This window comes from Anser anser (assembly GCF_964211835.1).
Source record: "Anser anser genome assembly, chromosome: 4".
Lineage (NCBI taxonomy): Eukaryota > Metazoa > Chordata > Aves > Anseriformes > Anatidae > Anser > Anser anser.
In genome coordinates this window covers 25,512,898-25,533,142 of record NC_139724.1, presented here as the reverse complement: position 1 = coordinate 25,533,142, position 20,245 = coordinate 25,512,898, and the positions used below count along the sequence as shown (strand labels likewise).

Here is a 20,245-nt window from a genome sequence, read left to right as displayed (position 1 = left end):
CACATTGCTTATTGCGTGCCCTTTGATGTCGGGTTTTGTTCATGGGAAGGCGTGGGGCCGGATCCTCACCCGGGGACGGCCGGTGCCACCCTGCGCACCGTGCCGCGGCCACGGGCAGCCCGCCCCAGCGCCGCTCCCGCAGCCCCCAGTGCACAGGGCGCCGTTTTCCCTTTATTCTTTTCCTTTTCCCCACCCATTCTCTTTTTTATTTTCTTTTTTTTCCTTTTTTTCTCTCTCTTTTTATTTCTTTAATTTTATTTTTTTCTTAATTTTTCTTTTTTCTTATTCTTATTCTTATTCTTCTTATTATCATTATTTGCCCGCTGCTGTCTAAGAGCTTTCCCTGTTCACCTCCGCAAGCCCGCTCGTTTCCTCCTCGCCTGCCGCTCCTGGCCCCGCGGGAGGTGCAGCCCGGGGCCGAGCCGGCGGCGCGGCCCCGACGGGGGGGGCAGCCTTGCCCTGCGGAGAGCTGGCCTGCCCGACCGCCTGGCCCCGTACCTGCCCCGAAACGCCATCCCCAGCTCCCCAAAGGGAAGGCAGAGCTCCTTAAAGCCCTCTGACTCACGGCGGGGAGCTCCCAGCTCCCGGTTCCAGGCGCTCGGCAGCTCCCTCTGCCTTGCTGCGTACCCGTTCTCGGCTCTTCGTGCAAGAAACCGATGGGAAAATATCAACAAATAGCCAAAATGACTGCGGTTTTCTTTCTCCCCGTTTTCTTTTATTGTTGTTGTTTTTTATTTTTATTTTTTTCTATCAGCTGAGTTACTGATTCAGGTTTGAAATCGCTGTCCTGGCATGTTATACATGAGGGATGGACGCATTTATCCAAGTTTTTCGTATTCCGCAGCCTGCAGTTGTAGGAGAAAAAGAGAAGAAGAAAAAAGAAAAAGTGGGGAAATGCCTGTTCTTTCATATTTCTCAAGGTGTTTGAAAAATCTGGTCTGTGCCACGTGAATTTTGGAAACGGCGGTTTTGAGTTGACGTCTTACTGCTGGAGGCACAGGACTGTTTTGAAAAGGAAGTACGAATGAAAAGCAGCCCTCACCTCTCCGCAATGCACCGGGAAAGGACCTCATCCCGGGGCTCCTTTGCTTACTTCCTACACAGTAGTCCCTCTCCTTCTTAGTCCATTTTTTTTTTTTTTTTTTTGGAGGGAGCAGAGAGGGGATACCGAGATATGCCAATAACTCCAGGCGCCCCTTGCCTCCTGGGATAAGATTTATTTCTGCGGGGAAAAGCCGTACATCACATGCTATCAGCAAAGACACCCTCTCGCTGCGTTCTCCTTCAAACTGCCGCGGACCCCCCCGATCCTCCGGGCGTGCAGAAGCTCCCCAGGCTCGAAGCCACCTCGGTTTTCAGCTCGCTCGTTTCCCACTGGCCCGCTCTCCCCGAGCATGGGGCAGCAGCGCCGCACACCCCGCCGAGCGGCGGGCAAATCACGGCCCCTTTCTCACGGGCCGCATCCGGACCGGGCCGGGGCCGCGGCGGCCGGAGCCCGCCGGGAATCGGGGGGGTCGGTCAGAGCTGCCAGCCCAGGGGGTGGTCTGGCCAAGGAACACTCTGTCATATCACGTCATAGTACATCACTTGTCCTATCCTGCCGTATTAAATACCGGAGTATTTCGATAAAATTTGTATGCGCGTCCATACATCCATGTTCATATGCGGTTATACGTACAGTATAATGTCTTTTGTATATGTTTAATATGTAAAAGCATATCTAAATATTCCCCAGGTTTTTTTTTTTGTTGAGGATCTTGGAGCTCATGACGCAAATGAAGGGAAACTGCAGGACTAATTCCCTGTTATTTAATAAGGTAACTAAAATAATGCCATGTACATTCGATTGTATTAATTAAGCATATATTAATGGTACATGCGCAGGTATTTATACACACACGTGCAGAGATGTATAGCCACTTATACACACGCACCCCCACGTGTTTCGCCGTGCACAGCCCGGGGCGCCTTTCCCCCCGCGCTGAGCCCACGCGGAGCCGCCGTGCACCCATGGAAAGACCTGAGGAGTGGAACAGATGTGGCCGGGGGGGGGGGGGGGGGGGAATGGCTCCCACTCTGCTGCTTTCGGACCCGTGGGGAGGGCGCGATTAGGTTTTAAGAAACAGCCCCTCCTCAGGCAGAGCCGCTGCCTGCGCAGGAAAGCACGGACAAAGAAACAGAGCCGGCGCGGGAATGATAGATAGATGAAAGGATGAAATAAGAAGGAATGAAATGAAAAGGAATGAAAAAAATAAAATAAAAAATAATTAAAATAAAATAAAATAAAATAAAATAAAATAAAATAAAATAAAATAAAATAAAATAAAATAAAATAAAATAAAATAAAATAAAATAAAATAAAATAAAATAAAAATAAAATAAAATAAAATAAAATAAAATAAAATAAAACAATAAAATAATAAAATATAGAAATGCCTCTAAAGCAAAAAAAAAAAAAAAGAAAAAAAATTACACGTTCTTTGTGCACACCATGGCTTTGGTACTATTCTCTCTCCGAGTGCTGCGGCGCTCCGCTGCGGGAGGAGCGGGGCGGTGGCGGCGGCGGCGGGGGACAGGCAGGCGTGGAGAGGGGACCGATGAAGGGCGAGGGCGGAGGGGAGCGGCTGCTGGGGGCAGCCATCGGGGCCACCGGAGAAGGGTCACGCCGGCATCTGCAGCTCTCCAGTGCCGCCTGTTACCTGCCCGCGGTTGCCGGGGGTTTGTGCCTGCGGACAGCAGGCGGTGACAGCTCTCCGCGGGTGACACCTTGTAATGAGGGCCGCCGTGGCCACCCAGCTGCCGGCCCCTCCAGCGCTCGCTTCGCATCCCAGTCCCCGCCCGGAGCATCCCTTCCAGAGGGTCCTCCCGGCTGTAGCCCCGAGGGGCTCTGTCCCGCGTGAATAACCGCCAGGAGGTCCAAATCCTCCCAGTGCCGGGCAGGACACGGCCGACACCCGGCCCCAGGTCACACCGAGCAGGGCGGGATCCTCCTGGTTCCTGTGCCGGTCCCGAAGCGGGTTTAGGGCGCTGCTGGGGCGCGGGCATCCTCCCTCCGCCAAGTGCACGGTGCTGACGGATTTACCTTCCCCGCCACAAGCTTTCGAGGGAAGCACAGGCGGAGCTGAGGGATGCTGCTTCCAACCCCTTTAGCCCACCCCAAGGGGGAGCCCCATCCGCCAGGTGATGCTCCTGCGGCCCGAAGTGGCCCCAAAGCCAGGCGAGGCAGAGCCAGCCCCCAAAATCGGCCGGTTTGGCTGGGGAGGCGGTTGGCAGGTTGGCAAAGAAGTGGCAAGAGACGTCCCCCAGAACTTCCCCATGGGCTTCAGTGGGAAAACGGGCAGAAAACGTGCCCGCCAGGCTCTGCCCTGCGACGTGGGTGCAGGTCGGGCACCGTCGCGGTGAGATGAGGGAAGGAGCTGTCCTCTCCCTGCCCTCGGCCTTGAGGAGAGAGTGGCCAGGCTGGGGGCACACCAAGGACGAGGTCTGGCTGAAAGGTGCCAGACACCGAAAACTGCCCCCTGTCCCCCGGCTGGGCTCCCGAAAAAAATAAAATTAAATTAAAAATCAATTAAAAAGAGAATCCGCTGACTGCAGGCAAGGTCTCACCTGCTTTCTATTCCCCCCTCCGCCCCCCGGGAGCTCTCCCCGCCGCCGGCCGCACGGAGGGGCTGGCTGCGGCCCCGCAGCCAAGCCGTCGGGGGGCTGCCGTCTGCCATACCCCCAGGGAGTTGGGGCGGCTCCGGCAGCTTCCCCCGGCGCTTCCCGAAAAGGTATCCCGGGAATTCTTCCCCTAGAAAGGCAGCAGGCCGGAGGAGTTAGCCCAGCCTCGAAGCATCCAAGGAATTTCGAGCAGGGAAGCGAGCCCCGGCCCGCCGCTGCAGCCCCGCCGGCCCCCGGGGGGCGAGAGGCGCAGCCCCCGTCGGGGCGTACCTTCAGGCATGGAAGCGTTTAGCGGTTTCGGCGGCATTAACTCCTAATAGGGTGTGAAAAGTATTGGGGATTGAAAAAGCTGTGGGAAAGTGGAGGCTTTCAAAGTCAGCCAGACTGGAGCTTTCCTCCCCTCTGCAGGCGGACACCTTGCGCTGCTCCCGCCGCCGCGACCGTGCCCCGGCCCCCAAAAAAGAGCTGCCTCGTCCCGGGAGCCGTGGGTCGAGCAGCGAGACAGGTGCGGTGCCCCCCTGCCCCCTTGTAGCCAGAAAATCGGGAAATCGGGCATCCCCTGTGGCCACTAGCCCCGCCGCCCACAGCCGTCGAGGGGCGCCCAGCCAAAAGCCTGCGGTCTCTCCTCTGCTCCCAGCATCCTCCTGCTGCTTTTTTTCCTTTTTTTTTTTTTTCTTTTTCTTTTTCTTTTTTTCTCTTTTCTTTTTTTCCTTTCTTTTCTTTTTATTTTATTTTTTGTTAACCTAGCACACCGCTCTGCTTTTTTTTTTTTTTTTTTTTTTTTTTTCAGTGCGAACGGCCTGAAAAACAAACCCACGGGAAGAACATTTCAGCTCCGATCCCATTTAATTAGCCGTTAACACTCGTTCCCGTTAAAGCGGAGATCCTCACCGCCCTTACAGCCGCCCCGAGTGAGCCTTACGGTCCGTAACCTGGGGCCGCATCCAGCCTCCCCCTTCTCCGGCGGGCAATCAACGAGGTCTGCAAAATCCTCGGCGGCGCAAATCTTAAATCCCGGTGCCAAAAAAAAAAAAAAAAAAAAAAAAAAGAAGTTTGCTTTCTCCCCGCCAGACAAGACGGTGGATGGCGCAAGAGCTCACCCGTGTGTCAACCTGCGCTCCCCCCACCCCGAGCACCGCTGCCCCCTGCCCGCATCGTGGGGGCGAGATGCGGGGCGAGCAGCTGCAGAAGGGACCTTACATTGCTTTTCTTACCTGCCTTAGGCGAGAAGGGCAAAGGGACAGGCACCTGGCTGGGGCCAAACTGGGAGTGTCTTCCCCCTCAGTCACAGAGCCGCCGCGGGGGCTCCTGCGCTGCCCTCTGCGCTCACTTGGGCCGGGCCGGGAGGGAGCAGCCGGGGTTTTCGGCTTCCGAGGAACCCCGGGATAAAAAGAGAGGCTCCTCCTGCAAAGAAATCCATTGCTAGGCATCAGAGAGGGGTTTTAAAGAAAGGAAAAAAAAAAAAAAAAAAAGCCCCCCCTCCGACTCGTGATTGAGGGACAGTTAAAAATAATTGCCCGTGTTAAGAGGCAGAAGACCAGGTTACAGGGAAAACTACCTTCTTTCAAAGCCCGCTAATGGCCCTACGATTCATTAGGTTACTTAATCCTAATAGCCTCGCTAGCATCAGTCCCGGTGACCCAGCCCATTAAGCACCACCAGTGAAACCCTATAAAACATGCAAGGGGAATGTCCAACATATGAGCACGTTTATTAGCGTTATGTTCCCGAGATAACGTGCCTCCGGCTCCTCTGCACACCGCTGCAGGCAGGTCGGGGCCAGAGGGAGCTCGCTTTTGGGAAGGGTTGAGAGCAGAAGAGGAGTTGCGGGAGAGGGGGAGCTGCTCCCACCGTCCCTGTCACCCCTGCCGGTAGCACTGCTCCCCCGTCCCCTCGGCTCTCCTCCTCTCCAGCCAAACAATAGCTACATTTGCGGCTAGCATTTTTTCCCTCTGATTAAACCCAGGCCAACCAATGGCAGCCAGAACGAACCAAAACACACAGAGTAACATTTCGACCATAAACAGGAGTTAACAGCTTTAAAAGAAAAAAAAAGGGGGGGGGGGGGGGGGGAGGGAAGACAAAAAAAACAGCCTCCCTTCCACCGAACCGTGTCAATGTGATCCACTCCCACCCCCCTCCAAAATCCCAAATTTATTTTATTTATTTTTTCTGCCCCTCCATTTCGGGGGGAAAAAGCGCCCGGGCTGCGGTTCAAGATGCTGAGACAGGTTAATGGGACAGCCCGGCCCCACCGGGGGGGACCAGGGGCAGCTCCCAGCTGGGTGGGATTGGGAAGCAGCCGGCCCTGCCGCCCTTCCTCCGCCTTTCCTCGCCGGTTTTAAGGCTGTCGGGGCATCCTCTGGGAGCCTCCAAGCGAGCTGCGCCTTCCCAGCGCCGCCGGCTGCTCCGTGGAGGATTTGCCGGTGCTAAACGCTGCGGGCTGATCCCGCAGACCCGCGGATCTGGGAGCGGCGCCCGGCCGCCAGGCCCCCGCCGTGCCCCGGGCACCGCGACGGGACGGCCCCGAGCGCCGGGGGCCGGGGGCTGGGGCCGGGGGCTGGGGCGGAGGAGGGCCGGCGGCGGCAGCGCCTGCCCGGGGCCGGGGCTCCACACCCCGGCAACTGACAGTGCTTCTGTTATTAACCCCCCCCCTTTTTTTTCTTTTTTCCCTTTTCCTCAAGGGCTTTTTTTTTTTTTTCTTAACTTGTAAAATGTTGCTCTGGCTTGGAACTTGTCATAACAGGAGCCTGCTTTATTTATTGGGTTATTTATTTCTTTTACGCATAACAACAATAACCCGAACACGGTCAGTTTGCAAGGAGATTCCAAACAGAAGAAAGACAGAGAAAAGCAAGAGAGCAAGAGAGCAAGAGAGCAAGAGAGCAAGGAAAGAAGGAAGGAAGGAAGGAAGGAAGGAAGGAAGGAAGGAAGGAAGGAAGGAAGGAAGGAAGGAAGGAAGGAAGGAAAAGAGAGAGAGAAAGAGAGAGAGAAAGAGAGAGAGAGAGAAAGAGAGAGGGAGAGAAAGAGAAAGAAAGAAAGAAAGAAAGAAAGAAAGAAAGAAAGAAAGAAAGAAAGAAAGAAAGAAAGAAAGAAAGAAGAAAGAAAGAAAGAAAGAAAGAAAGAAAGAAAGAAAGAAAGAAAGAAAGAAAGAAAGAAAGAAAGAAAGAAAGAAAGAAAGAAAGAAAGAAAGAAAGAAAAAACACATGCGAGCCCTTCAAAATTAAAACAAGAAGCCCCGAAGTATTCTTTTGGTATTAATATTATTTAACATTTAAAAATCCAGGAACTTCAAACAACCTTTTTTCGGGGAAAAGAAAGAGAAAAGAACTATTCTCTGGAAACCATTTGTTCACAACTCGAACTGTGCCATTTTGGCTTCGAAACAAAACTCGAGACGCCCAACCCTGTCCCCCCTCCCCCCGGCATATATCTTTTCAGCACACATTTTAAAATAAATATTCTTACGAGTCTTTCCAGAATGCCTCCCTGTTATGAATTGATAGGATACAACATACCCCAGCTGCGCCTGGAAGTTGGGATTTAGTCCTTTAAACACCAGGACAACATCTGCAGGGAAAACAATTAGGGCGGCCGCGGCCCCCTCCGCCGCGCTGCCTCGCTAATGGCCCGGGCGGGCCGGCCCGGCCCCGGCCCCGCACCCTGCACAGGGGTGCCCGGGGGCAATTCACTGCTGCCGCCAGGGCAGCCCTGCTGGGACGCAGAGAGCCCCAGCTTCTCGGGGCAGAAGCCCCCAGCCTGTCTTCGCTCTGGCATAATGGAGAATTTTTTATTTTTTTTTTCCTCCTGGCCATCCTTGCAACAAGCCCTTTTCACTTGACCGCCTTTTCCCGGTCTTTCCCTGCCGCTACTGAGCAAGTGAAAATAAACCCCAGCAAATTCAGCAAACTACTCCCTCCAGAATTTAAGAAAATAATGAAGGCATTTCCAGCGGTCTGTGCGGATGTGTCCGACTGGGGAAACGCAGGGCGAATCCGACACGTTTTTCGTCCCGACCGAAGCTTAATTCAACCTCAAGTATATTTTCGTAGCGTATTTACTTAGCAAAGCTTTCCTGTAGCTATTCTGCCTGAGAACGGTGTTTATCATTTAAAGAATGCGGAAAGCATTTGCTCTGTGATCTCCTGTTTCGGAGCTTATAACAGGTGTCGGAGCTCTCTTTGGGGGGAGTTATATATGGATGTCTATATATACGCCCAATTAAATAAAACGACTGCTTTGTCTATTTTAAACCATATGTTTGCGAAAGAAATAACAGAGAAACGTTCAAGTTTTAAACACCTTCTATGCTTATACGGCTTAGGCTCAGTCCGAATATATTATATGACCTTATCATGTTTCAGCCTCTGTTTTCTTGTTGCTTTTAATGAGATGCTGCAGTGGGAACGGTCGTGTCCCGGCTTCCATAGGCTATGCTCTTTTCCATCCTAGGTGGGTGCGTGTCTTCTCAGAGCTGGCCAGCTCCGAAATAACTTTGTTCTCGAAAAGGAGTAAGACGCGCCAGTAAAGTCATCGCAAATGGGGTGAAAAATACAACAGCACTGAAATCCACGACCACGACCGGCCACCAAAAATGCGAAGTATGACTAAGCACATGGCTGAGGTGCTTTATCTCTGTAGGAAAATGAGCTAGAGCCCATGTGCCTCCTCTCCTCGCCTCTCTGCACCCAGCATGGTTTTCCTTTCCCGTTGCCAAAATCAAAATAAAAATACAACTCCCAGCTCGTTTTACGGAAGGGAGCGAGACACTTCTTACAGATGTTTTACGGTGTGGGAGCCAGCGCCCTAAAGAAGCCGAGGACTGAGTCCTATGCCACAAGCTCCCCTCTTCTCTACGCCCCCACCTGTCCCTAGTGTCCCCCAGCTAACGCAGCGGCTCGGGGCGGGGATAGCGTCTAAAACCTGCACAGGTCGCGGCTGCTGGTGGTGCGGAGAAGCTTCAGAAAGTTAAAATCCCGGCACGGATTGGCCTCCAGGAGCATCCCACCCCATCCTGGCAGGCGGCGGCTGGGCAGAGCGAAGGGGCCGCGGGAGCGGGCGCCCCCGAGCCCTGCGCATCCCATTGCGGCCGCAGGGCACGGAGGGATGCGCGGCTGCGGGAAGGATGCCAAGGCAGCCCCGGAGGGGGGAAAACGGAGATTTAAGGGCAGCGAGCAGTGAAATACTGAAAATATTCGCAGCTTGCAGCGCTCAGCGGTGCCCACAGCCACGAGGGGTCCGGTCGGGACAAGAGGTCCCAGCCCAGAGGGATGCCCACGGGGTGATGCCCTACGGCCCCACAGCACCGGCCCTGCTCCCCACAACTCCTTTTTAAATTTTTTATTTTTTTTTTTTCTCCGAAAAGTGCCGACTTCACACGCAGAAAACGGCGAGAAGGGGAAAGAGATGTGCCCCTGCCTCCCTCCCGGTGCTGCCGAAGGATGGATGTGCCTCATCCCCCCACCGCGCACGGAAACCCGGGCCATCCTGCGAACGACACGCTGCCTAAATAAAGATAAAACGTGCCATACATCACAGGCTTCCCCGCTTGTTCTCAATGACTTGTAGATTCCTGCCCTCCCCGCCCCCCCCCCCACCGGCACACTTGCGGTGATAGAAAACGGTTTTAAATGCCGAGGGGTCACGCAGAGCCATCCTGCTCGTTTAGCAAGAATAACAGAGCTATTACAGAGCGCAGGGAAGGAGCCGGCCAGTCCCCCCGCACACGCTTCAATAGCGCGCCTGGCCCGCACGCAGCCCCAAGCGCCCAGACCGTGCGGGCACCCGGCTCGCCCCCGTGCCCCTGCTTCAGGCCGCGGGGGCGCGCACGGGCGGCGGGGCGCGCCCCCGTGCGCGGGCTGGGGGGCGCGGAGGGGCCGCGTTGGTCTTCGAGACGGAAAAGCACGGAAAGACTTTTAGGAGAGCCGGGAGACAGCATTTGCTCGCTAACCCACACTTCTTATTTTGATTTTTTTTTTTGTTTTTATCTCTGTGGCCGAAAACTGGAAATAATTAAATTCTTTAAAGGTTTACTTTTGAAACCGTGGCTGGAGTAAACTACGATTCAGGTGTAAATAATTACCGAAGTCATGAAAGCGGCAACTGCTACATGTGGTTTATTCATTGCCCCCCTTTTTTTTATCGTTTGATCATTTTAATCCTTAACTGTTTGCCAAATTCGCATATTTGTAATTTACTAAACTTTATCGTCTCTCCTAGGACAGGGATGGTGTCCATTAGTTTCCAGACCCGTCCTGCCCCGCCGCAGGAGTCCTCCCTGGTGGAGGAGCGTGGCTGGAACAAACTGGATGCTCCTGGAGAAGGGGTAACCCTATTACCCCGGTATTTGGAAAAGCTGCCTATATCAGATTAGGGAAATTAGAACTGAATAAAAGATGCTTCCCTTTCATAAACGCTAACAGACCTACTCGGTTTAAGACTCCGGAGAAGAAATGAGTTATTGAATAAAAGAAATTGTTTAAACACAATAGATCCATGACCGAATGAAAGCATCCCCCGCGGCAAGACAAGCAGGATTTGGCCCGAAAGCACGAAAATAGAAGCATGCATTAAGCGAAAGCCTTGCAGAAATAGGAGAAATGTGGACATATAATATACACCATACAAACAAAAGCAGGGAATTGATTTCATCCACGTTTGCTTCAGCCCTTGTCTACTTTTTACTTTTTTTTTTTTTTTGCCTACGTTGCAATTTCAACTCATTTGTCTCTTCAGAAAGCCACGGTGGAAAAAAAAAAGGCAGAGAAAATAACATTTTCTGATGTGTGTCCTCTTTTAAAACCTTTCTGCACACTGAGACACTACTCGAACATGCTCTGGCGTTGTAAAAGTGTTTTTATCACGCTGTAAATTACTGCCACTCCAACAGGGGAGCCGGAAATGTAAATCACACCGTAGAGCTGAAGTTATGAAAAAGTTTGTTACATTTTCTTGCCTCTTAGGAAGATCACGGCGCTGCTGGCTTGGGAAGGGAGGGGGGAGGCTTGTTTACTATTTTCCTGCTCCACCAAACTGTTGGCTCCACGGTGCCTGGGACTTTGATGAGAAAGAATGGACAATGTGCAGAGTCCCTTCCTATGACACCCAGGCCACCGCCACTTGGGAGGTCCTTCGGCCTAATGCAACCACAGCTAACTGCTCCCAACAGGAGGCTCTGTGGATCAGGCAGGGTCACAATTATACTTCTGCTAAAGGCAAGAGCTTTAAAAAAAAAAAAAAGAGAGAGAGAAAAAAAGAGAGAGAGGGAAGGGGGCTGGGCGAGCGGCTGAATTAAAGCCTTTTACTTCAGATGGGGAAAGAAGGACCGAGAGCGAGGGTGGCAGGAATCGTTTACAGGAGGCATGTGCATGCGTGAAACCAGGTCGTCTTCATCCAGGCGCTGCTCGGAGGCCGAAGCCCGAGGCTCGGCTCATGGAGCCCCCCTCGGCCGGAGGCAGCGGGTCTCTGCCCGCCCGGTGCGGAGGCTTTCGGGGCTGATCCGCGGGCGTGGGACCCGCCCGGTGCCAGACAGATTAGAGCCCTTAAGCGCCAAATACTCGCTGGAGGTGGGAGAAAGGCTGCAGGAGGAAACAGCCCAGCCTCGGCCTCCGATTTCGGCACTCGGTGGGGGGGTGAATACTTGACGGGGGTGCGGGCAGGAGGGGCAGGAGGCCCAGGGCACGCGTGGAAGAGCGGGATGAGATTCCCGGGAGCCGCAGCCCCTGCAGAGCTGCTAAAGCCGGCTCGCTACCGCTTCCTCGCAGCGGCGAGGAAAAGCGGGGGGGTACGAGGTTGGGGGGCCGCGGGGGGGTCCCAACCTCCGACTGTTTCCCGTGCCAGTGCCAGGAGCGGCGCCCCCCCGCCAGTCCGTCCCGTCCCGCCCGCGTCCTCCAGCCGCGTCCCCCCGTCCCTTTTCCGTGCTTACAGCCCCCCCGGGAGCCTAAGCCCGGGGGGTCCCTCCCGGGAGGCAGGCGAGAATCCCCCAGCCCGCTTCGGCCCAGCGTTGTGCTTTCGCTGCCAGGAGGCTGCGGCACCGGCAGAGCCGAACCGATCCGGGCTGGGGGGGTCCCGTTTCGACCCGAAGTCCCCCCCATCCCCGGCCCTGCCTGGGGCAGCGGGATCCCCTCGCCGTCCGGCTCCCCCGGCTCGCCCCGTCCAGGCAGCGAGACCCGGCCGAGGGAGGGGGGCGGGCTCGGGGCCCCCCCGGCCGCAGGCTCCTGCCCCGTCCCCTTCCCCGCCGCCCCCCGCTTACCTGGACGAGGCTTCCCGTGGTCGGCGGCGGGCTCGCGGCGGACCGGGAGCGAGGAGGGGGGCAGAGGACACCCCGGGAGGGGAGGGGAGCAGGCATGGCCTCCCCGCACCCCGGAGAGCTCAGGCTCGGGGAAGAGAGAGGGTGGGGTGGAGGGAAAGCCTTTTTTCCCCCTTTCTCTCCCCGTTTGAGCCTAAGTGACCCGCAGTATCTGGAGAAGGTTTTTGAAGACGTTTGGGAGGGAGGGAGAGAGTTTTCTGCTGAGAAACTCAATCTGCCATACAGTAGCGGCTGCATCTGGGATCTGTCACAGCTGACAGCACCACAGGGCACAGACATGATCTTCCGCACAACACTGCAACTCCCCAAAATACCCTCCTCGCTCCCAGGGTGTCTGCCGGGTTGCATCGCGCTCCTTCGCCAAAAGGGGAAAAACAACCTGAATCCCGAGCAAACAAACCCACCGAGGGAGAGGGAGAGGGAGCAGTACCCCCCTTCCCCTCCTCGATTTTAAACAAGCCGCCGCCGAGGAAACGGGGCGAAAAGGCAGTGTCATACTCTGATGGTGCAAAGGCCGTAAATGTAAGCGCCAGCGCCGCGAGATTCCTGAGAATGACTTTAATGAATAATTTCGGAGACAGTTATGGCTTTAGGTAATTACCGCGCGGCTCTATGAAAACCAGATTGGGGGGAGAGGCAGTCAAGGCCGGGCCGTGCGCCTCGGCTCGCCCTGCGCGGCCCCGCGGGCGCGCACCCCGGACCGGCACAGCACGGCACGGCCCGGCACGGCCCCACAGCCCTGACGGACCCCCCGCCCGGCTGCCGGGGTCTTCCTCCGGGCAGGGCTCCCAGCAAAGTCTTGAGGCTTGGGGCTTGGGCTGGGCTGGGGGGGGGGTGGGGGGCCTGATATTATTATTATTAGTTTTAATCTCTTCCGCCTCCTGTATTTTCTGGCAGAACATTTCATTGTCTTTCAGGCCGCTTTTAGAAAACTTCCATGGGTCTGCATACGCATTTAGCTTTCTAAAAATTCATTATGCGCAGCTGTTTTAGCCTATAGCCACATATGGCATGCAAATAGAGACCCCTATAGGAGAATCGTCCTCTCTATTATCCCCACATGTTTGTTCGATAGACGTGGCCGGGAAAACGACTCTACTGCTCTGCATTAAAATACAATACCACATTTTTTCTCCTGAAAAAGTTGGGCAACACAGGGGCTTCTTTCTCCCTCCAACAGCATTCGCGTTTGGATAAAAGGCTCCCGGAGGCGGGCGCTCCGATCCCCATTGTGCCTCCGATACATCACCGCTGCTCCCCAAACCCTGCTCCCGCCTGTCCCTGGGCACAGCCCCGAAACCAGCCCGGTCCCCGCCGCCTTCCCCGGCCGGCAGGATCCAGCCCCCCGGCTCCCTGCCCTCTGCTGCGGGCAGCCCCGGCCCTACAGTCCCCGGCCAGGGCAACAGCTCCCTCCGGCCGTGCAGGGCAGCGACCACTAAGCTCTGCGATGGGATTTGTTGGGAGTTTTCCCATTGCGTTCGTGTCCGTGGGGTTGTTTTGTTCTTTGCCTTCACTTGCCAGTTTTCTTCGCTTTTCCCCAACCCCTGCCCCAGCCCTTGGGCTGGGGAATGCGGTGCGAAGCCGAGCGCACAGCGCACTGTTTGCACTGGTTTAGGAAGGAAATGTTCCTTTTCCTTTCGAGATTACACATAGACACAGCGGAGAGTTGCGGTATCTTAGGGGGGTTATTTTATATGTTTTTATTTCATTTCATTTTATTTTGCTGGAACAAAGAAATGGAAACACTTTTTTTTTTTTCCTTTAGGGTTACACAGGGCTTTTTACTCCTGGCAGGAGTGCTTTACCCAGAGAATTTAATCCTTCAGACAAATAATCTAACATTATCTCTTTTCTCTGGAGACGAGATCAACTGCTTTCTCACCCCCATCCCTCCGCCCCCCCCTTCCTGGTAGCAGCACCGAGTGCAACGTACAGCTGGACAAGTGTCGGCCGTCCAAGACTTCGCGAGCAGGCGGCGGAGGCTCAAGTTGTATTTATCGACTTATTATTTTTATCTCTTTGGACGGAGGAGGGGGGAAAGAAATGTACAAAACAATAAAGTAAAGAGTTTGTAAAACCGAGTCTGACAAAGATGATCTCGGGTCCCGCCGAGGTGTTCGGCGCGACATTGAGGCAGCCCCAGCTCTCAATTAGCATTAGGACTTAATAGCAGGTGCAAAGCCATCTCCCCGCCGGCAGCACGCCCGTTCGCCTCGGGATTGCTCCGGATTTAGGGCGGCCTCCAGCTCGCTGGAAACCCGACCGCCGCTTCGGATAGCGGGCTGCGGGGGTGCGGGGAAGGCAGCCCGCGGTGCCCGCACGTAAGCGCTGCACTTTGCTTCGCTCATTTCTTCCTGCCAAGACACAAGGTGGAGATCTGCCTGGCCTGCTGTTTGGTTTGGAAGGCAGTGCTCCGGGCGAGCGCGCCGGGAGAAATGGAAGATAAAGCCAGCGCCGGCCGGGAAGGAGCAGGGCGAGCACCCCCACGGGAAGCAAAGCTGCTTCTTTTCAACCCACCGACCAAGCAGCCCCGGCGGCGGGCTCCAGAAGCGCCGGAACCTCCGGGGGCTGAAAATCCAGCTTCGCCGCGGAGCCCCGGCGAGCGCCGTCCCGCTGCACCCGCATTCCAGCTGGCGGCCGCGGCCGGGCTGGAGCTTGGAAAGCGCTGCCGTGATTACACCCAAGTCGAGAGCAGGATGGCTCCTAGCCGTCTGATCTGACGTCAACATGTCTATAGCTCCTCGCTGCGAGATAGAGGGAGCAGAGCCGGGGGAGGGAGGGCTCTAATCATTCCCAGATGTCCCTAATAGCAGATATAAAGACTTATATAGTGTCTGAGAATAAATTTGTAATCAATGCTCTACAATCGGATCATCAAAGCAGCGACATTTCGAGAGGAAAATGGGGGTGGGGGGAGCTGGGGAAGAGGGAGACACACACCACGCTGGCGTGGAAGGGGGAGAAAGGGCCACAGGGATTCCCAGCGAGGCGCTGGCCCCGCGTATCGGCAGGCTTTGCTAGAATTTATGTGAATGTATAATTCAGATAACAACTCGGTTTTAATCTCCCGTGTGCAGGACGAGCTGGAACAGCTGATCAGTAATTGGCCAATTAGAAGTAGAAAAGATTAGCGTTCGCTTGCGAAGGCCCGTATTTCACGGCCCGCAAAATAATAATAAAACAAAAGGCTCCGAATTAAAAATATATAAAGCATTGACAAGCCCCTCGTTACACCAGAGGGGATTATGTCTGCAGGAGCGCGGGACGCGTTTCCTTCCCACCGCTACTTGGAGCTTTCTTCTGGGTGCCTTTGCGAGCCGCTGGGCGAGTACGTGTGAAAAAGGAGGATTAAGGTTAGGTTTCCCAGCGCAGGAGGAGGATATTTTGCTTAGAGGTTTTATTATTAACCGTCTTCCCCCCCTCCTCCCCTCCCACCTTTCAAGATCACGTTGTCTCGATGGCATCCCCCGGCCGTGTTTATGTCCTTACAGTTGCCCGCGGATGTCTCAGCTCTTGTTCCAGGGGTGTCTGCGGCTGGCCCAGAAAGGCCCCGTTGCCCCGCTTTGACAACGACTGCAAATCAGCGCTAATTATTGCAATCAGCTCTTGGCGCTCCCGGGAACGAGCGGGCGAATAAATAAATAAATAAATAAACCAACAAAATAAAATAACATTAAGAAATCCGTTGTGGAGCTGCAGGGGTGTCCAGCGCGCCCGATGGCGCAGAGGGCAAGCCGAGCAGCCAAAACCGCACTGTTTTCCGCCTAAACCAGAGCCGGGCCGCGCCGGACCGTGCCCCCGAGGGGTGGGTGCCCCCACTTTCTCCCGTGGATGCCGACCGCCGCCTGTGTTTCGGGCCCGGGGAGCCGAGGGGAGGCCTCCTGGGAGGGCAGGGCAGGAGGCACGCCAGCCGGGGTAGTTGTGCTGCTGTTTCTTTTCAAATGAAAAAAAAAAGGTTATTTTCTCTGGAGGCACAGCAGAGGCTCCCCCAGCGACAAAAAGAAGCGGCGAGTACACACGGGCCGTGCGCCTGCAGGGACACGGCTAGAGCAACCCGGCTGCAGCGCACCTACCCCCTGCGCCTCCCTCTCATCCCTACCCACCGGCACAGCGCAGGGAAACGCTGCGGAGGGGACAGACCCCCGCTCCCCGGTCCCATGGACTGCTACGTGCTTGTCACCTCCGAAAAAAAGCCCCCCCAGAGCCGCCGGCCCCGGCCACAGGGTGCGGGCTGGCTGCGGGCACAGCGCTCCGCTCTTATCAGCCCCCGGCTCCGCTCGCCGGGAGCTGGGGCCAGGGCACTGACATCCCCGTCTACCATCAATTTACCTTCTACCGCCCTGCTTCCCCATTTAGCTTTTAACGTCAAAACCTACATTTTTGTCGGCTCCGGCCTGTCTAGGGCTCTTGTGATTTAGCTCCGGGAATGACTGCTCCTGAGAAAATGGCAACATTCTCATTACCGAGCAATTAAAAGAAATCCTTCTCAGCGGGTCCGGGGAGGGGGGGGGGGGGGGGATATCCCTGAGAAATTCAGGAGAGGAAAGGGGAGAGGTACCGATCGGAAAGCCCCGCGGGGCGGCGGCGAGTTCCCCCAGCGGCGCGGCCGCCGCCTCCGCAACCCGCGCCCGGCCGTGCAGCCCGGGGGGGGGGCAGGGGGTGGGCGATTTCCCTCTGTCCCCCGAGGCCCGGGGAGCAACAGCTCGGCTGCTGGGGCAGGGGAAGGCTAGGCTGGCCCTGCCGCCCTACACCCCTCGCCCCCCTGGAGCCATCCTCCTTCGCCGTTTGCGTGCAAAAAAGAGATTTGGGCGAAGGTGGAGCGGGGGGCTGCGAGGTCCTCTGGTTTATCAGCTGGGCAACTAACAGGCAAGGAAAAGCAAACAAGGGGAGATTCTTCTCTGCGAGTGTTATAAACAAAGGCAAGTGTCGGTAAACACAGACCCACGGCGGAGCGCAGAGTCGGGCTGCCTGACCCGCCGGGAGAGAGGGCACATCACTTTTGTCTGGTTGTTGTAACCCCGCAACCTTCCCATTGTCAGCGGGGGCGGCGAAGCGGCGCGGGGACTCCCTTATCTTTTTATGGGCAATTGCACATCTACCTACGCTTATTGTCGGGTCGCTTCGGGAGCCACTTCCTTAGGCGCGGCGGCAGGGGAAGGCAGGCAGGTAGGCAGCCCTGGACCTGGAGAGAGAGCCAGCTGGGTTTAGGTTGAGCTGAGTTAAGCAAGGGTTTCAACGGCGCAGAAACACGAACTCGAATTCTATTATGGGAAAAGTGTAAAAACCTCGCGTCTAACCGGGAATTGACCGAGCGTACCTAGAACAAGATTATTTCGCAAAAAGTTTAAGTTTCTGCCTTGCCTGCCTACCACACGGGGGGAAGCCAGGCGATTCCCAGCACCGAGCGTCTAGGTGGACCGCTGCAGCTCGCGCCGACGCCGGGGAGCAGAAAACCCAGTGGCCTGGCACCAGGAGCCTTGCAAAGGAGCCTGCAGACAGGTAGCTACACAAACATAGGGGAAGAGCGGTCATACTGGGGAAGCAGATAGATGAACGCACAGCAGAACCGTGGCACGGCTTGCGGCAGTTTGCAACCAGAAAAAGGTAAAAAAAAAAAAAAAAGTAAAAAAAAAATCAGCTCGCTGTTGCTGACTGGAAACGTGCAACCCAGGAGAGTTTTGGGAACCACAAAGTTAATATTAAGTTCACCGTCTCTCATTGTAAATCTTCCGTCCTCCCCCCACCCCCGCGCAAATCCCTCGCCTTGTTCGCTCTTTGGTGCTTGACGTAGAATTACCTGTTACATAATCGCTCCGAGCAAAGCCCTAAAAGCCTCCCACGCCTGCCCCCGGAGCCTCAGCCTCAGCCTCCGCCGCAGCCTCCGCCTGGCACCGCCGCCGGGAGCAGCCCGCACGGGCGCGGCTGGCGCTGCCGGGCCCGTTTGCAGCCTTGTCCGCTTCCCGTTAGCAGTAGGTCTCCTGCCTGGAGAACACCACCGCAAGGCATTTCTCCTCTGCCGAACTGCCGTTTGCATGTTCGACACTCACAGGGCTGGCGAGATCCCTCCCTCTACCCCTCCTTTCCCTCAGTCACTTGTTTAAAAATAAACTTCGGAGCCATCTTTATAATTTAGTTTACTTCCGAATATTTTAAATATTATGAAAAAAAGCCATAAACAACGCTGTTATTCAAAACATTTTGAGGTATAAAACATAAAAAGATTTGGGTTTTCTTTTTTTCCTTTTTTTCCTTTTTTTTTTTTTTTTGTAAAAAACACACACAGTGGTTTATTGAGTACTTACAACGTTTACACCTTCAATATTAATTAGATTCCACTTTTTCCCTTACGGACGGAAGTGCACATAACCAATAACTGCTGAAAACATCTTCAAATACTGAACGACCACAACAAAATTACAACACTAAATACCGAATCAACCGAAACATTGGTGCAACTGCTTCTGTTGAAATATAACTTTATAATCCCATGAATATTTATATCCAAAAGGCCAAGTATTAAAGATACACTTCACATACACACTAATGCCAGGGAGGGACTTTTTTTTTTTCTTTTCTTTTCTACGGTTCTGTTTTCCCCGTGTGTTTTATACAGAGCAAATAACATTCACGAAACCATTAGAGACGTTACCCCTTACCAAGCTGGAGTTTCCTCTTCATATTCATATATGGAATGCTTTTTCCCTCTCCTTCAAATATCCACATTTTGGGGGGGTGGGGGGAGAAATTGCACATAAATAAACTGGATGATTCCAAATACAAAGAGTCCTCAGAGGAGAGCTCGCTACCGAGACTGAGAGGACGGCTCCTCCAGTCCTGCCGTGCTCACTGCTTGAGCTCCAAAGCCCAGACATGCTGCGGCCAGCCAGTCCTCCCTTTGGTTTTCTTATCGTTGCTGCTAACTGTGCTTTTCAAGATTTCGTTCTGGGGAGGCATGATGCGAAGGGAGAGAGAGAGGGAGGGAGGGGAGAGAAACAAAGCGGGGAGAGGAGAGAAAAAACAGATTAGAGAGCTTCCTCCGCTTCCTACTGCGCCCGAGCGAGAGAGCTGCGAGGAGGAGCCGCGGGCTCCGGCGGAGGCCTGCGGGGCATTTTCGGGGCGGCCTCCGCGGGGTCTCGCCGCGGTCTCTCGCCCCGCTCCGGGCCTCCGCCGCCCGTGTGCGGGCCCGCGGCGGGGACCTCGGGGCTCGCCGAATCGCGGCGAGGCCGCGCCGAGCCTCCCCCTGCGGGCCCGCGGGGAGGCGGGCACCGGCGCGCCGGGCAAAATGCGGCCCCGCGGCGGAGGAGCCGCCGCCGAAAGCCGGGGGAGGGCGGCCCCAGGGTGCCGCCGGGCCGGGCTGGAAGCGGGCCGCGGCTCCCCGCCGCCTCTCACCGCCTCTCGCCCCGCAGCAGCGCGCTCAAGCCGCAGAGACCCGCGCCCCCCAGCCGCGCGTTTGGGGCCGCGGGGCCGCCCCCGATGCACCGAGCTCGGCTGCGCCGTCGGGGTCCGGCCCGGGACGGGATGGGACGGGACCCCCGCCCCGCAGCTGGGACCCCCCCGCGGCCGGCGCCGAGCCGCCTCGCCCCCCCGCCCCGTCGCGGCCCGTGGCGGAGCACTGACCAGCTCTTTCTTCCTCTTCTCCTCCTTCACGTCTGTCTTCTTGATCTCTGCCTTGAAGGCCTCCGCCTCCCCGTTCTGGTCGTCCTTCGCGAGCAGGTCCATGAGGTAGGCGATGTAGCTGGTGGCCAGGCGGAGGGTTTTGATCTTGGAGAGCTTGGTGTCGGCGGGCACGTTGGGGATGCACTCCCGCAGCTCCGCGAAGGCGCTGTTGATGCTCTGAGTCCTGCGCCGCTCCTTGCGGTTCGCCGTGCCCCTGCGCTTCACCGGCCGGGGCCCCCCGAGCCCGGGCGGGCCGCTCCCGGGCGGCACCCCCCCGTAATGGGAGTGGTCCATGCCCGGCGCCCCGTTGGCGTACTCGGGGCTGTAGGACAGAGCCATGCTGTAGTCGGGGGGGGACATCTCCGGGTGGCTGCTGATGAGCCAGCCGTGGAAGTAGGGGTTCTCCTCGTGGCCGCAGCGGGTGGCGGCGGCGGCGGCGGCGGCAGCGGCGGCGGCGAAGGGGTAGCCCTCATGGTGCACCACCGGGTGGTGGGGGAAGCCGCCCACTAGACTCATCCCCGCACCCTAGCGCGCCCCACCCCGCCCCCCGGGGCCCCAAAACAAAGCTTTCCCCTCCCCGCCCGCCCCCACCCCCCGCCGCTCCGGCGGGAGATGCTGCCC

General features: G+C 56.0%; 2 protein-coding genes and 1 long non-coding RNA gene across 4 annotated transcripts in view; 1 reads left to right on the top strand and 2 right to left on the bottom strand.

The window, feature by feature from the left end:
• Window positions 1-1,799: 1,799 nt before the first annotated feature.
• The window catches only part of LOC310898162 (uncharacterized protein), an 81,676-nt gene continuing 63,230 nt past the window's right edge, over window positions 1,800-20,245 (bottom strand). For both annotated transcript variants that reach the window (XM_083832682.1, XM_083832681.1), the window contains exons 4-5: window positions 4,875-5,064; window positions 1,800-4,666 (exon numbers count right to left, since the gene is read on the bottom strand). In XM_083832682.1, the coding sequence (XP_083688808.1) occupies window positions 4,517-4,666; window positions 4,875-5,064 (340 nt within the window). In that variant the 3' untranslated portion in view covers window positions 1,800-4,516. The remainder of the gene's footprint in view (window positions 4,667-4,874; window positions 5,065-20,245) is intronic.
• LOC310898164 lies at window positions 9,573-14,045 on the top strand. The gene is made up of 2 exons (XR_014583025.1): window positions 9,573-12,561; window positions 13,734-14,045. It is a non-coding gene; the product is annotated as an uncharacterized lncRNA (long non-coding RNA).
• On the bottom strand, window positions 18,086-20,198 carry HAND2 (heart and neural crest derivatives expressed 2). The gene is made up of 2 exons (XM_083832680.1): window positions 19,586-20,198; window positions 18,086-18,910 (listed from the first exon to the last, which is right to left on the bottom strand). Exons 1-2 carry the CDS (start codon window positions 20,138-20,140, stop codon window positions 18,812-18,814), a joined length of 654 nt encoding a protein of 217 aa, XP_083688806.1. The 5' UTR covers window positions 20,141-20,198; the 3' UTR covers window positions 18,086-18,811.